General features: G+C 45.6%; 1 protein-coding gene across 2 annotated transcripts; it reads right to left on the reverse strand.

Moving 5' to 3' along the window:
• Nucleotides 1-814: 814 nt before the first annotated feature.
• On the reverse strand, nt 815-16,052 carry SKP2 (S-phase kinase associated protein 2). 2 transcript variants are annotated; one of them, XM_088652974.1, is made up of 11 exons: nt 15,944-16,018; nt 15,142-15,366; nt 10,263-10,513; nt 9,435-9,546; nt 8,810-8,953; nt 7,909-8,043; nt 6,858-6,956; nt 4,559-4,686; nt 4,230-4,281; nt 2,584-2,691; nt 815-1,334 (listed from the first exon to the last, which is right to left on the reverse strand). In XM_088652974.1, exons 2-11 carry the CDS (start codon nt 15,147-15,149, stop codon nt 1,121-1,123), a joined length of 1,251 nt encoding a protein of 416 aa, XP_088509100.1. In that variant the 5' UTR covers nt 15,150-15,366; nt 15,944-16,018; the 3' UTR covers nt 815-1,120. The 2 variants fall into 2 exon arrangements, with proteins under 2 accessions (XP_088509100.1, XP_088509101.1); XM_088652975.1 differs by lacking the exon at nt 15,142-15,366 and having other exon boundaries at nt 15,944-16,052.
• Nucleotide 16,053: the final 1 nt, after the last annotated feature.

The following is a 16,053-nucleotide window of genomic DNA, read 5'->3' on the forward strand; positions in this document are numbered from 1 at the left end:
ATAAAGCATATGAAGAGTGAACACAGCACTAACTCATCTCTTAATCAAGAAGAGCAGTAGTGTTGGCTATTTGACAGGTTAGATATTACACTTCAAAGGATGAGTGAGGAGTGAGCAAGATAAATCTCAGTGGTGCTTTGAATAAGAGTCCAGCTAAATGCCTTGTTCCAAGCATGAACTTCAAAGTACATATTCAGATCCTTGCCAGTAAAGTTTCATCTCACATGGTTTTAAAGGCCTTCCATCATTACTTTCCATTTTATTTAACAGAGCCTGCTATTCTTTCACCGAAGACTATATTGGGATTGTGTGCACAGCTCTCCTACAAAGTTGGCTTCAGTTAACTATCCACACAGAGAAAAAGGTTGAACACGATGCTAGCGCCAGTTAGAACTACAGACTACCCCCACCCCCCTCCAAATATTCTCCAGCTCAGATCAATATATCATCTCAACCAGAAAAGAGGGGAATAGTACCTCTGGATGCGAACGGGATCCGTTCTGGAGCCCCATACACATCCAGAGCAGTATGCAACCTGAAGCGCCGAATCTACGCATGCTTGCCGCACGATTCGGCGCTTCTGCGCATGAGCGTGACGTCATTCAGTGCGTCTGCGCATGTGCGGATCGCCGAACCCGAAAGTAACCTGTTCCGGCACTTGTAACCTGTGATGTACGCAACCCGCAGCGAACGTAACCAGAGGTATGACTAGTTCCAAGAACTTGAAGCCGCCTTCTTACAAGAGTCCAGTTTTGTGTGAGGCCATTGATAGATTGCCGCAGGGGTAGTTTAGCTATAGAGCTGAAACAGTATATAAAATTTTTGAGCGTTTTAATATTTAAAAATCACACTTAGCTTGTTTTTCAATAGTGTTTCAAAAAGCATGGGGTTCATGTTGCTTAATGTCAACTATTTGTACATAATTAGCGTGTTTTGATACACTTCAGCAGAAGTATGATTGACAGCACTTGCACACAAACTGATTTAAGTCCATTTTACAAAGTTGTGGGCTGGAGCGTGTGTCACAAAATAAAACAAGATTAAAACGCAACCTATGAACTCGACCTTCGAGGATGCACCACTGCTCTTGCTAGTAGCTAAAAATGTCTTTCAAGCCATTTTAAAAACCGACTGGACTTTTCAAGCTCAATCTGCATTGGATTCCCCAAATCTGTTCGTTCCTTTTACAGCCAATGGTGGGCCTTGCAATAGGTGTAAAATGGGAAGCGTTGATCTTTAGGCGAGGAAGTGTTGCCTTCAAGAGTTGAAGGGAGCTGGCCGTCACTATTCCAAAAACCTGGAGTGTTTTGAGTGTGGCTATGTCACCAAGTTCACTATAACAAAAGAAAGAAAGGAAAGCTAAGTGAACAGAACCACAGGAAACTGGATAATGCAATTTGTCAGATCTGAAATACAGAGGGGCAGCAAAGGCTGTGCCCCTAACCATCCTTGCCTAAGGTCCATTTTACTACCAGGTGACAGAATGGGTTGCATGAGAAGGGGGTTCTCGCCCAAACAAATGCTTTGCAGTGTGTCTGGGGTTTGTGATCTTGGGGGTTGGATTAAGGGTACAGCAGCACATGTCATACTGTGCCAAACACAAAGAAAGACGGGAGGATGGCAAGATACCCCAAACCCACCCTGCTCTGTAGCATCCCCATTCCTTGTAACCAGCTTGGTTAATATATATGTTACTGAGAGATGAATATTCATTCTCCTCCCCTCTTAAAATGAACAAGAAGCCCCTTAGGCAGAAACCGAGATTTCTGGTTGTCACATAACAGGAGGCGGTTCACAGGGTAGCAAAGCTACAAAACTCCAACACCCATCTGTCGAACAATATTACAAGGCATGCAGACCGATGAATATGTACCTTGTGGTTTGGGCTTTGCTAACGAAGTGGAAATTTGGAGGACGACATGCCAACAACGAGAACTGGTTACCACTATACTAAATAATGGCAGAACGCACTTACGGTATGCACTCATAAGAGGCCTATGGACACCCTTTTATTAACTTGTTACATGTTCCTTAATAACACAGTCTTCTACATACAGTATCTACGCAGATTTAAGATATAGGGTTGCAAACAAAACAACGCATGGAAAGGTGTGGTGCAACAGGCATTTCTGCCACTAAACGTTGGCAGAAAAGATTTAAGGTGATGAGCAGCCCTTTCAATGGTGAGATGTCCCTGATAAGTTAGCAAAGAGAGAGTGCAAATATTGTGGGGGGGGGGGCGGGGAGCAGATATGGCTTGCATGAAAGGATGGATACCTGGAAATTGGGGGTGTGGGGCGCAGAGGCATATGTGATCCTACTCACAGTGCCACAACAGACTCTGAAACGGGTATCTGATTTAAGATGTTGGACTACAGTTCCCATCCCTGACCATTGATCAAACTGGCTGGGGCTGATTGGGAGTTGCAGTCCATGTTTGCGGTCTTTCATGCAGAAGGCCTGGTACATAGTGGAGTAATCCTCAGACTGGAGCAGACTATTTTCACTGGGTCTACTCAAAGTAAAACTTAGTTGAATAACACCTTCTGCTTTTATTGATTTGAAGTAGTTAACATTACTCACAGTAGGGCTGCAGGAGGTATCTGATAGCATCGACTAAGACCCAGGTGTTCAAGAGATGCCAGATGGTGGAAATACTGAAAGCAATCCGACTTCAACATAACACTGTCACTGTAATGAAAAACAGCAACTGATTTAAGAACTCCAACCTCTGCATATTTAAGCTTGGAAGGCTAGTAGAAAAATAAAGGAACATATTCAACACAATCCTAGTTCTTCAGACTAGTTTCCAGTTATCCCAAGTACTTTTATAGCCAGACTCTATACAGAAACTGAATTTATGGAGACTGCGTGGAAGAAAGGAGGTCCATGGGAGCTGACGTTTTATGGAGGGCACCCCATCATTAAAGGGCAACCTCTCATAGGTGGCTTGGAGCAAGTGGGCAGCACAAGAAGGCACTTCCTACGTCCAAAATAATCCCCATTTAAAAGTTCCTCATGTTGTGTATGCTCTCATGCAGATTTTGGGGAGATGATGGAAATAGGAGATTTCCTTGGGAGAAGAGAAGGTCCACAGTTGCTTTGTTTGAGCAGCAAGACTGGCACTCGCTACCTGCTTAGAAACAGTTGCACTGGCCACCTCTCCCAATCTCACATAGGAACTTGCAGGCATTTGCTTCCCTTCTCCTTCTGGAAAGCCAATGTGTTTTTTGTGGCCTCACAAATCTGTCCTTTCTTTCTTTCTTTCTTTCTTTCTTTCTTTCTTTCTTTCTTTCTTTCTTTCTTTCTTTCTTTCTTTCTTTCTTTCTTTCTTTCTTCTTTCTTTCTTTAAAAGAAAATTAATTTGGGGAAAAACAGGTTTTTACCGATCACTCCCCATGGACCCCCTGCTGTAAATCTGGACATTACCAAAACAAAATGTTATTTTAAATGTGCACACCCACTTTGACATATAGACCATTGTGGGTTGAACCCCAAGTCCATGCAGCCCTTAGCCCAGGCACCCCCAAACTGCGGTCCTCCAGATGTTTTGGCCTACAACTCCCATGATCCCTAGCTAAGAGGACCAGTGGTCAGGGATGATGGGAACTGTAGTCCAAAACATCTGGAGGGCTGAAGTTTGGGGATGCCTGCCTTAGCCTCTTCTGCTACTCAGACGTGGTACATGATTTGACTCAAAATACAGTCGTAGCTTGGTTATCAAATGGAATCCGTTCCGGAGCCCATTTGACTTCTGAAATTGTTTGACAACCAAGGCGCAGCTTCCGATTGGCTGCAGGAGCTTCCTGCACTCAATCAGAAGCCACGTCGGGCTTCCAAAAAACGTTCGCAAACCGGAACACTCACTTCTGGGTTTGCGGTGTCCGGGAGCCAAAACGTTTGAGCTGCAAGGTGTTCGAGATCCAAGGTACGACTGTAGTACTATTGAGCTGTACCGAAAGTAGCGCTATGTAAACATTTTGTTGGTGCAAGGATTTCTACTTTTGCGCAGTGGAACATTCTCCCCCTCCGCCCGCTGCATAACCCATAAATTCGTTCTATGGGTTCCCCAACCCTCTGGAGCAAATCAGGGGAGGGTACAGGAAAGTCCCATCGCACTAGCAGGAATCCTTGTGTTGGTGGCCTTCATTTATTCCTTAGCACAGGACTTCAGAGACACAGCTATGGGGTGGTGTGTGTGTGTGTGTTGTTAACACTCAAATTCTTACCTTAAATCTAAATGGACTATACGGGAACACCTCTCAGTTAATGTTTTGATATCTGAAATGAAAAGTCAAATACAATCTGGTCATCACACATTAACAAGCAGCAGTCTTTGCCTAGAGATAAAAATGCCTTAAAAAGTTACGCAGTTCAGCACTCTCATTCCTGCAGCTGTAGGCATACATTTCATATTATCTTAAACGTTCCTTCTAGCAAGTTTGCTTCATTTCCAAAATTTACTGTAACAGAATAGAGTTATTCCCACAGCAGGCTTCCAAGTGTGGATGGTAGGTTACTCGAGCAAGCTGGATTCAAGCCGAAATTGGCCTCTCACCTGGCATCAGTAGATTCTGCCTGTATCCACTGAGGTTCAGATGTGTTACCGTTGGAGAAATGTGGCTGACTGCTGCTTTCACGTGATCAACTGTGAAGTCACACCAGGCCAAGTTCAGCTCTTCCAACCTGTGTACAAGTTGAGAAAACATTACTTTCAAGACACATGTTCATTTATTATTTGTTTATTATGGTGGGGGATTTGTGGCCTTCCAGATAAGATGTTCTTGGACTCCCAACTCCCATCAGGCCCAGCCAGCAAGGCTAATGGTCAGGGATGGTGGAAACTGTAATCCAGAAAAAGGCTGGAGGGACGCAGCTTCACTATCCATTTTCTAGGTCAGGCACCCCCAAACTGTGGCCCTCCAGATGTTTTGGCCTACAACTCCCATGATCCCTAGCTAACAGGACCAGTTGTTGGGGAAGATGGGAATTGTAGTCCAAAACATCTGGAGGGCTGAAGTTTGGGGATGCCTGTTCTAGGTGCTGGAAAGAAACAAAAACCCCAACAAAACATAAATGGAAATCTTAACTAACGGTTTTTTTAAAAAAACACACACACAAAAACCCAGGTTTATACAACAAAGTTTATCGGTAGAAAGTGTTTCCCGCACATAATGAAGGTACAGAATTCACTGTCGCAAGACATGTTGATGACCACGAATCTGATGGCTTAAAAAGGACACGAGACATGGAGGAGAAAGCTGTCAAGGGCTATTATTCAGGATGGTTTTTCACCTCTAGGATCATAGGCAGCATGCATATCTCCAAATCGTTGCATACAAACAAAAGGAGAGGGCTATCACTTTCTTGTCCTGCTTGTGGGCTTTCAGAAGGACCAAGCCTCAACATCTTCAAGGAAGGTTGGGAGGGGGACCAGTCTGATATTCTGGACAGCTGCTAACAGTCAGTGTAGGTAGTATTGATCTATATGGATAAACTGCCTGGCTATGTATAAAGCTGCCTCCTATGTTCCAGGACACTGTCATGTTGTTAAGGCAAATGAGAATCCCTCTTGCCCCAGTAATACCAGATGTTAAAGCTGCATTTGCTCTTAAGCTTACAGAAAAATGGGCTAATTTGTTCCTACCAATAAGTGGATGAAATGTTCATTACCAAGAAGAAAGTGAATGAACAAGCCTAATCAGAACTAAGTGTCTACTTTAAAAGACAATTCAGAACAAACAAGTTGGGTGGGTGTCCCCTCATCTTTTCCTTTTTATTATTTTTAGATGTTAGCTTTGTTTGGTTTACTGTATTTTTCGTTCGATAAGATGCACTTTTTCCCTCCAAAAAAGAAAGAGGAAATGTCCTTTGTTCCTCTCCCCCTGCTGCTGAGCGTGCACAGATTCCGGGGTTCGGAGAAGCACTGAACCCCAGGATCTGTCCTTGCTGTCGCCAGCACGGGGAGAGAAACAAAGGAAGAGAAAGGGCAGCTTTCTCTTCCTTCCTTCGTTCCTCTCCCCCCCCCCCCGCCCGACAGAGCCGGCATCTGACAGGGGTTCGGAAGCCCTATCAAATGCCGCTCTGTTGGGCTAGGCGGTGGCAGGGAAGCAGAGGAACAGATCGTTCCTCCGCTTCGCCCCCTTCTTCCCGCGCTAGTTCCCCTTTGTGTTCTGCTGGTCTCTGCCAGTTGCCCCTCACTGCTCGCGGCAACCGGCAGAGACCAGCGGAACACAAAGGGGAACCAGCTGCTGCGCGGAAAGAAGGCAAAGGAAGATCAGCTGACAGGCGCTGACAGGTCATCTTCCTTTGCCTTCTTCCAATGCTACAGCTGGTTCCCCTTTCGCTAGAGGAATACCCTGTAGGTTTTGTGATCAGAGGTTTTTATGGCCTGGCCACGCTTCGCAAGACGAAGCGGCGACCATAGAAAACCTCATCGTCTTACGAGGCAACCTCCGATCGCAAAACTCATTTGTCTAGCAAAAAATTCGTCTAGCAGGGCATTCGTCTAGCGAGGTACCACTGTATATTGTATTATATGTTGAAAACCTTTAATAAATCTGATTTTTAAAGGAACAAACAGGTCGAGCGAAAGCTAATTTGCAGAAATAAAATTCACAGAAAACACTGCAGAAATAATCAGGACCAGTCTATATACAAAACTATTTAAAATGCATTTTATGGCTCAGCAGAACATCAGCACAGTGAAAATAGAAACAAGCACAGCATGTTGCATGCATTTCCCTCTCAAGCAGATATCTTGGTTAAGAGTTTTTGCAAACATATCCAGTTTGTTCGCATCTTGCCAGTGCTAAATCTACTGTTGCTTCTTGCATAAGTCAATGAACTTTTACTACCTGGGGCAACTGTCCAGCATTGTCTCCAAGGCTTCTGCAGAGAACCCAGAGCATCCAGACAGGTTTAGTTGCACCAAACGGGGGTTGTGTGCTATATTTCTGAAAGGTGAGAAGAAATAAGACATTAAACTGCCTGTCTGTTCACAAAGCCAGTCTCCACACCAGCACCTGCAGCCCTTAGGGAGCAGAAGGGGAAACTGCAAGAGGCAGATTTATATACCTTCCAATGTCCACACTGCACTCCTTCACATGGAAACATTTTTAAGCATCAACTACAATGTTCTGAAACCAGAATATTTCCAAAGCCCTCTGCAAGCTGTCAGTTCATATCTGCGAGTGTGATCTTTCTCTGGCCTGGCAGCTTGCTGGGTACAGAGGAAGGAGCAGGTGAAAAGACAGGGTTGCAGAAAGAGGGTGCCCCATTCACCTTTGGCTCTGACTTCCCCCCTTCTAAAGAGTATCCCTAAGTGAATGTAGTGCTCAACAGAGAAATAGTTGCCCACCTGATACAGGCAGACACTGGTTGAGTTCTACATAAGGCAGTTTAGTGCTACAGTAATGAACTATGAGCTCTCATGCTCTAATCTCCTCCATTACCTGAGCACAACAGTGAGGAAGAGATGGGAATGTCCTCAGAGGAACTCTAACCATAAAACTATGGTTTATGATCCTAACTCCTTAACAAACCATAGTTTAAGCTAACTACAATTTCCTAAGTTTGGCTTTTTCAAAAATTTGAAAGGTTTTGGCCCTGCAAGAATTTTTGGAACACAGGTTTTGGGATCAGTTTGTACACAAGTGAGACAATAAGCCATTATTGCCAAAATGTGTCGGGTACATTCAACAATAAACTATTCCATTGTTTTAGCATCTTTGAAATACATTTCTCCTCTTTTTTTGTCCACATTCTTGTATGCTTCCGGGTTTTTTTGGGGGTTTCATCTGTTAACTCTTGTGTGCCTGAAATGCAGCAAATCCCGAGAACACAGATTTCATTTGGTAAGGTCTACTTGTGCAAAAAGGTTAAAATATTGTTTTTTTGCTCACTCACTTAATTATATCATCAGAAAGCTCAAGCCCTTCCAAGCTGAGGTTCTGTAGCTCCTGACACCTGCACAGAATACTTTGGAGATCTCCAACTTTTATTGTACAATTCGACAGGTCTAGATGCTGTACCCGAAGAGGTCTACAAAAGAATGGGAGGAGCAGGGAGATGGGGAAAAGCAAAATGAGTTTTAGAATGCAATTTAAAAATATAATAAAAAAAAGAAGACACACACACCCTCTTTGCAACCTGAAGTGGTGTATTCTTCTGTGTAGAATACAGAATCCTGATCTCAGGACTTCACCTGATCTCATTTTGCTGCATAAAGCAATGTGGGGTCCACACTGAAAAGATTCAAAATGTGCCTCCCAGCAAGCTAATGCATAATAATATTGAAATATCATTAATCTAGAAACATCAGTTAATGTGGTGCAGTAGTCAAGAGTTTGGGACAAAGGCCAGGAAGATTCAACCAGTCCATGAAGCTCCCTGGTGACCTTGGGCCAGTCACTATCTCCCAGCTTAACCTACCTCGCAGGGCTGTTTGTGAGGATAAAATGGAAGGGGTGGGGAGAACTCAGTGTATGCTGTGTTGAGCTATTTGGAGAAAAGGCAGGATATAAAAGTGGTTAATCATAACCAAAATGGTCAAGGCAGGTTAGGCTGAGAGACAATCGCTCTCCCAACACCCACACAAAGAGAGATCCAGGTCTGAATGGGTGTTTTTTTACAGCCACATCCAACACAAAATGCTACACTGGTTCTCAGTGTCAAAATGTAAACATGCTCTCTTAAGGCTCCTGGTATGGTGAAATATAACTACTATTATGTTGCAAGAGAGTAGATAGCACAGGCCTGAATACAAGGCAAGAAAATGGGGGGAAAGGAGGCATTGGAACAGCATTACCTGCTTGTTTTGAACAAAGGGTTGCCAACACAGGACCTTGGACAACGGAAGGCAGTTATACCCAATGGCAGCAGATGGCCAATCACACCTGGCCGCAGATTCTTTCCTGCAAGGTCGAGAGTCTGCCAGAGCGACTCGTCAATCCTAAAGGAGGAAAATTGTGGGGTCGTTAGAAAACAAACTGGAAGCTTCGGCAGAAGTTGCCATAAGCAAGCTCTTGAATCAGCACCCTCTTCATATTTACTCAGAAGTTGAGCCTCGTTGTGTCTATTGGGGTTTATTCCCTAGTTTAAGGATTGCAGCCTAATTCTGATAGAAAAGCTCTGGCTTCCACTTCACTGCTTAAAACTTCTGATGGATCACAGCGCTCCCATTCTGGTTGAGTTCTAGAGTTTTTGTTTCCATACTGAGCACGCCCTCTTTCATGCACTAAAGCTGAGATGGGGAACCGGCGGTCCCAACAGATATTCTTGGGACTCAGCCCCTGCAAGCATTCCCTACCAGCTAGCAGCAATCCCAGTCAGTCACTCTGTACTGACTTGTGCATTATTATTATTATTATTATTATTATTAAGTTCAAATTCAAATATAAATAATACGAGTTTAGAATTCAGACAGCACTTACGAAAGGCGATGCCACCTCCGGCAAACCTGGGGAACTTTCAGCAGATCAGTCAAGGACAGATAGGAGAAAATTCCCAGAAGCAGTTCGTCAGGCAACGAATCCCAAGAAACTCCTGTGTGCAGAGGTTTTGGAAAACAGATACCACACTTAAAATGTAAATGGGGACACTGCTATTAAGGCTACAAGCTTTAAAATCAAGACATTTCATACTGTTAAAACACACAAACTGTGAAGTTCTCCTACACTCCTTAGCCTATTTTTTTAAATAAAAAATATATATCCAAGGGCTCTGTATTTAAGATTTATTGGCGGTTCAAATCCCTGCGACGGGGTGAGCTCCTGCTGCTTGGTCCCTGCTCCTGCCAACCTAGCAGTTCGAAAGCACGTCAAAGTGCAAGTAGATAAATAGGTACCGCTACAGCGGGAAGGTAAATGGCGTTTCTGTGCACTGCTCTGGTTTGCCAGAAGTGGCTTTGTCATGCTGGCCACATGACCTGGAAGCTGTACGCCGGCTCCCTCGGCCAATAACACGCGATGAGCCCATAACCCCAGAGTCGGACATGACTGGACCTAATGGCCAGGGGTCCCTTTACCTTTATACAGTATACTGCTTAATCAAAAGCAGTCGACATAAAGTAATTTAAAGCCTTCCTTTAAAAATAATAATAAAAACACACTTTAAAACATTAGATGTAATGCAATTAACAAAATATATATAGAGAGAACAACTTTTTTATTTATTTAGAAAAGTTTGCATCCATTTAATCTTTAACATTATCAATTACCGTAACTATATCTTGAATATGTACTGTTGTTATTATATTTTACCTGCTCCTGCCTCTCGAAGCAGTCTAGGTCTGCGGGCAATAGTAAATTCCTTTTCCTTCACTTTCTGCCGTTTTGTGGGGGGTCCCACGCACATGAGCAGTTCCTGGGGGGTGTTCTCATTGCCTAGCTTATCCTTAAGAACAGACACTCCCATGCCCGAGAGCAGCTCCGAAGTCTTGCTGGCATCCCATCCCCATGTGAAACCAGCGGTGACGTTGCTGCCTGAATCCGGAATTTCCTGGAGATGTCTCCTGCAAGAAAGGCCCAGACACAGAAATTGCATGAAAGGGAAATGTGGTCTTCTCCTGGAAGCTAGTGGTCACACATTCCAGCCATGGTCGTCAAATATTTCAGGTATTAATCGTAGGGATGCTATGTATCCTCTTTTTCCAGGATATGTCCTCTCTTTCTGGATGAGACACAGACTGGTGGCTGAAGACTTGCTTTCCTCTTCTCTTCTCCTGCCCCTCAGCAATATATCACAGCTTCTGTATTTAAAATGTGTCCTCTTTTTTGCTCTTCAGCAATGAGGACTTTACTGCTCATGCAAGCTGGCTGTACCAGAGGGACTGGCCGAGATGGTGGGGGGGAGGCAGATAATAGGGATCAATTTTTAAGAACTGTATGAAACTAGACAGGTTGCTTACACCTAAAGGTAAAGGGACCCCTGACCATTAGGTCCAGTCGTGACCGACTCTGGGGTTGCGGCACTCATCTCGCGTTATTGGCTGAGGGAGCCGGGGTACAGCTTCCAGGTCATGTGGCCAGCATGACAAAGCCGCTTCTGGCAAACCAGAGCAGCACATGGAAACACCGTTTACCTTCCCGCTGTAGCGGTACCTATTTATCTACTTGCACTTTGACATGCTTTCGAACTGCTAGGTTGGCAGGTGCTGGGGCCGAGCAATAGGAGCTCACCCCATCACAGGGATTCATAGCTGCCAAGTCTCCCGTTGAAAAATCCGGGATCAGCAGCGGTGCGGCACGGGAAGTCGCTTCTACGCAGACATGCGCAGAAGGAGCCTCCCTAGCAGGTAGGAAATCGGGGGATTTACAGGATTTTTTTCCTATTTGGGATAACAGCGGGGAAACGGATTAAAATCTGGGGGTTTCCCGCGGAAAACAGGAGACTTGGCATCTATGCAGGGATTCGAAGCACCAACCTTCTGATCGGCAAGCCCTAGGGGCTCTGTGGTTTAACCCACAGCACCACCCACGTCCCAACACATGTCCTAGACAGCCTGAAAAACCATGGGTGTAGACAGGGGGGGGCAGGAGGGGGCAGCTGTCCCCCCTAGAAGCAAAAAATTATTGTATTTTACAGACCATAACCAATACTTTGCCCCTCCAAAAACTGAAGTGGAAAGGGCTTTGCTTTAGCAAGAGCAGCTCTCCACTTGCTGGGGGCGGGAACACAGCTGTAACAAAAACACATCAAATAAATAAAGCAAAGTGGCTACCAGTACTTAAGCAGTTAAGACAATGGAGCAGAATATCCCTTCAGGCAAGGTCCACCCTATTCACCCTATTGTAATTCAGTGAGAGTTGTTAATGGGCATTCAGGGATCGCATTAACAGTTCTATTGGCGATTTAATGAGGGTGCAGAGGATTCAATTTGACTAAGGTGGCCCTGCAAGGCTAAAAGGAAGTGAATAAGAAGGGGGGGGGGGGGCTGTAGCTTTGATAGACACAGTGATGTTTATAAAAAGCATTGGTGTTCCAGTCTGCCCCTCCTCCTGCATCTGTATACTGTAAATCAGGGGTGGCCACCTCCCAAGAGACTCTGATCTACTCACAGAGTTAAAAACTGGGAGTGATCTACCCGCTTTTGGTCAAAGCTGTTGAGTTTTTTTAAGGAAGGGAAGCCCTGTTTTGGGGGGTTTAGGTCAAACTTGTTGAGCTTCTTTTAGGAGGGAGGGAGGCCCATTTTTGTTTAGGGCTTCAGGTCATAGTTCAGCTTTTTTTAGGGAGGAGGAAAAATTTGGGTGAGCTTTTTTAGGGGTGCCAGTGATCTAGCAGTGATCTACCACAGACATCCAGTGATCTACTGGTAGATCACAATCTACCTGTTGGACGTGCCTGCTGTAAATCAAGCAGAGAGAAAGCTGCTTACAAGGCTCCTGTACAGGTGTACCGGTATCTTCCTCTTGCTGCAGAGTTCTAGCATCACAGCGTCACCCAGAGGCACCCACAAATGTGAGTTATCCCTCTCTCTATTTCTTCCTTCCTTTCCTCCCTCTTCCATCCTCAATAAAATACTGGGGGGGGGCAGATAAGCCCCACATAGAAAGCCCATCAACATGGGGGGGGGATGACTCTTTAAAATACAGTATTTACCAGTAATTTCTTTTTTGGGGGGGAGGCACCTAGGCCTCTAGGAGTTGGCTGCTATGCCTAGGAGTAGGACAATTCAAGAAAGCAGAATGATGCATATGCTATGGCAATATATCAATAGAATCATAGAATTGTAGTCGGAAGGGACCACAAGGGTCATCTAGTCCAACCCCCTGCAATGCAGGAATTTTTTCCTAAGGTGGGGCTTGAACCCACAACATGGTTGAAATATTATGCTGATATGCAGCAACGCCTTGGAGCCGTCATGACTGCGGCCGTGCCTTGCCTTGCCCTCGCCCACCCTCTCACCCCCTCTTGCCTGCCCGACCCTCCCGTCCTCTCCAGCCAAGCAGGGTAGCCGCCGCCGTTGCCAGCCCCAGAAGCACAAGGTGGCCGCTGCCGCCGCTGCCGCCACCACTATGTTGTCAGGCCAGCTGGCCCTGTAGCCCCGCCCACGTTCCCACTTTGTGGCCCCGCCCCTGAATGATCATGGCTTGCCCCCCCCTAGTTTTGATCCTGGCTACGCCCTTGTGAAAAACTGTTAGGCTGCCTGCTCACAAAACACACACACAAAAAACCCCATTGAATACTGCACGATATGTCATTCAGCTAGCAAGTCAATAGTTGGACTTGGTTTGAGTAGGAGGGAATCACCCTTTTTGCCTTTTGATAACTAGTTTCACATGTCTCAAGAACAACCCTTGCATTGACTGAGTTGCTGGATAGAAATCATAGATGGATGAGAGAGGGATGTGTCAGTGGTGCAATATGGACTTTAACTCTGGATGTTTCTGAGTTCAATCCCCGGCATCTCCAGCTAAGGGGACTTCAGGATGCAGGACTGAGAAAAGCTTGCGCTTGAGAACTTTAGAGAATTGTTGCCTGTTGCAGTAGGTCAGCAAACTTTTTCAGCAGGGGGCCGGTCCACTGTCCCTCAGACCTTGTGGGGGGGGCGGACTATATTATTGGGGGGGGGGGATGAATTCCTATGCCCCACAAATAACCCAGAGATGCATTTTAAATAAAAGGACACATTCCACTCAAGTAAAAACAAGCTGATTCCCGGACCATCCGCGGGCCGGATTTAGAAGGCGATTGGGCTGGATCCAGCCCCCGGGCTTTAGTTTGCCTACCCATGCAGTAGAAACTAAAATGGATGACTCAGTATAACATAGCATCCCATGCAATTGTGGAGTAGGTCTGAGTGCATTAGAACATCCATTTCATTTCACACAGGAGGTAACATATGATAGCACACACCAACATACATGTATGCATGATCCCCATAACATGTAGTCCCTGAAGATATGGAATCAAGGGTTTGTGCATACAGCTACTGCACAGACACCTTAAACAGGTGTTCTGCGATCTCTGACACACACACAAAGTATTTTTGTATTGTTACAAAAGTCGAGTGCCTCACTGTGGCAAGAGCCCATATGGTTCCAGGCACTCACCCAGGGTTCGTGGTCCTTTGGAGAATTGAGACACGGCAGAGACTGTTGTAGCTTCAAGAAATAGAGTTTATTCACCTATTTATACCTCCAGTCTGCATGGAGGGAGTTCAGATTTCACAGCATGGTCATTTCAAGAGAGGCTTGTACCCCACAGCAGTGCAGCCCTGGAGACCAATCCAAGGCATCTCTCCAAGCCAGCCTGCAGCCAGCCTGCCCAATATGGATCCCAGCCTTCTTCCCAAAACCACTTGCTCCCTTTCCCCTGTCACCTCAAACACACAGTAACCCTGGCAACCTTCCAACCCACCCACCCCTCTTCACAACTCAGGGCAGGGGGGAGGGCAGTTCTCTTGCATTGCCAATGGCCTTGTATTGTTTCTTAATGGCCCTAGCTTGGCCAGGTTGCTTTGCATGAGCTAGCTTAGGTATTCCTCTGATATTTCTCCCTTCACATCCCAGATCATCAAAATCCTACCATCTATTAATTTCTAGGGTTAGCGGGTCCCCGACAATCTGTTCCTAATTATTATTATTTTTTGCTGAGCAGATTCCCACATGCACATTTTCCACTGGTGTGTAAGAAAGGGGGAGAAGGAAAGCACACAGAGAAGCCACACAAACATTAAGCTTTAGGTACAGATAAACATTTGTTGTTGTTTTAAAAAACCTGACCAAGCTTTGGCACTCAGTGGCAATGTAACAGCTCTGAACTGTGACCAGTAGCACTCTACCCAGACTAGCTTTTATGCACTTGCAGACTGCAGAGAACGACAGGACTTTAAACAGGGATGTTTATGGATGCTATCAATCTAGAGAAACTAACATGTTTACAGAAATAGCAGAGTGTGGGCGGGATGGTGCAATTCGCAAATGAATTGCAGCCCGATTCTATGCATCCTATGGGTGCAGGCTTACACTTTGCAGCTGGACTACTCTACCCTGTGTGTGGACGGCTGCAGCCTTTAACTGGAAGAACCTAGCGGAGGAAGGAAAGGCAAAAGCGCGCGCAAGCTTCCTTAAGCTTTCGGCGGGATCTGCTCGCCCTTGATATTTCTCTGCATCCGCTCCCCTACCTATCCGCCTTTACCTGTGCATGGCGCTCGGACGCGATGATGCACCGAGAGCTGGGGTGCCTGATCCCTCCACTTTCCTGGCTCCCGCGCCTTGTGCTGCAGTGCCGGTTGCAACACCGATCGCAGCGAAGCCCGGGTCCCCGCAGCTCCGGAAATCTCAGCAACAGAAGCTCGCGCGCTCCACCCGCCCGGGCCAACGTTCTCCCGGCTGCCGCAATGACTTCTGGGAGTTGTAGTACCTTGCAGTGGAAAGAGCTTTGAAACGCGTTTCTGCTTTGCTAAAGGTTAAACAAACAAAACCAATGGGCTGCCATATGCGTCCCTGCTCCCCAGCAACAATAAGGCATGTTTTTTAAAATATAAATATGCTCTTGCCACACAAATCTTTAGCTTTTGCTAAAGATGCACTTTTTTGGCATTCAGCTTGAAAGTAAGGAATAGCAGCGCAGTCTCCCATGCATGTCACGCAAGGCTTGCTGCCTTGCCAGGTTAAATGGGTATAGGATTGCAGCCTCACAGTGCAATCCTAGAACTGTAAAGTTGGAAGGCATCCCCAAAGGTCATCTAGTCCAACCCCCGGCAATGCTGGAATGTCAACTCAAGCATTTATGAAAAGATGGCTACTCTGTGCACACTTTAAAAGCAAGCCACTTTCACTTCAAATGGGGCTTACACTCAAGTAAGCGTGCTTAGGGCTGCTGCAGCCGTAGTAAACCAAATATAAATACTGTAAAAAAAATCCTCCCAGTAGCACCTTAGAGACCAATGAATTTTTTAATACTGTTTCGACTACGGCAGACCAACACGGCTACCTACCTGTACTGTAACTAAAAAATACTGTAAATAGGTGCGGCATCAACAATAACATCGCTTTCGCGATGGCTCCTGGGCATTGTAGTCCTATTACATAACCGAACGTTCGAATG

The sequence above is a fragment of the Zootoca vivipara genome, chromosome 10, assembly GCF_965207765.1.
Source record: "Zootoca vivipara chromosome 10, rZooViv2.hap1.1, whole genome shotgun sequence".
Taxonomy (NCBI): Eukaryota; Metazoa; Chordata; class Lepidosauria; order Squamata; family Lacertidae; genus Zootoca; species Zootoca vivipara.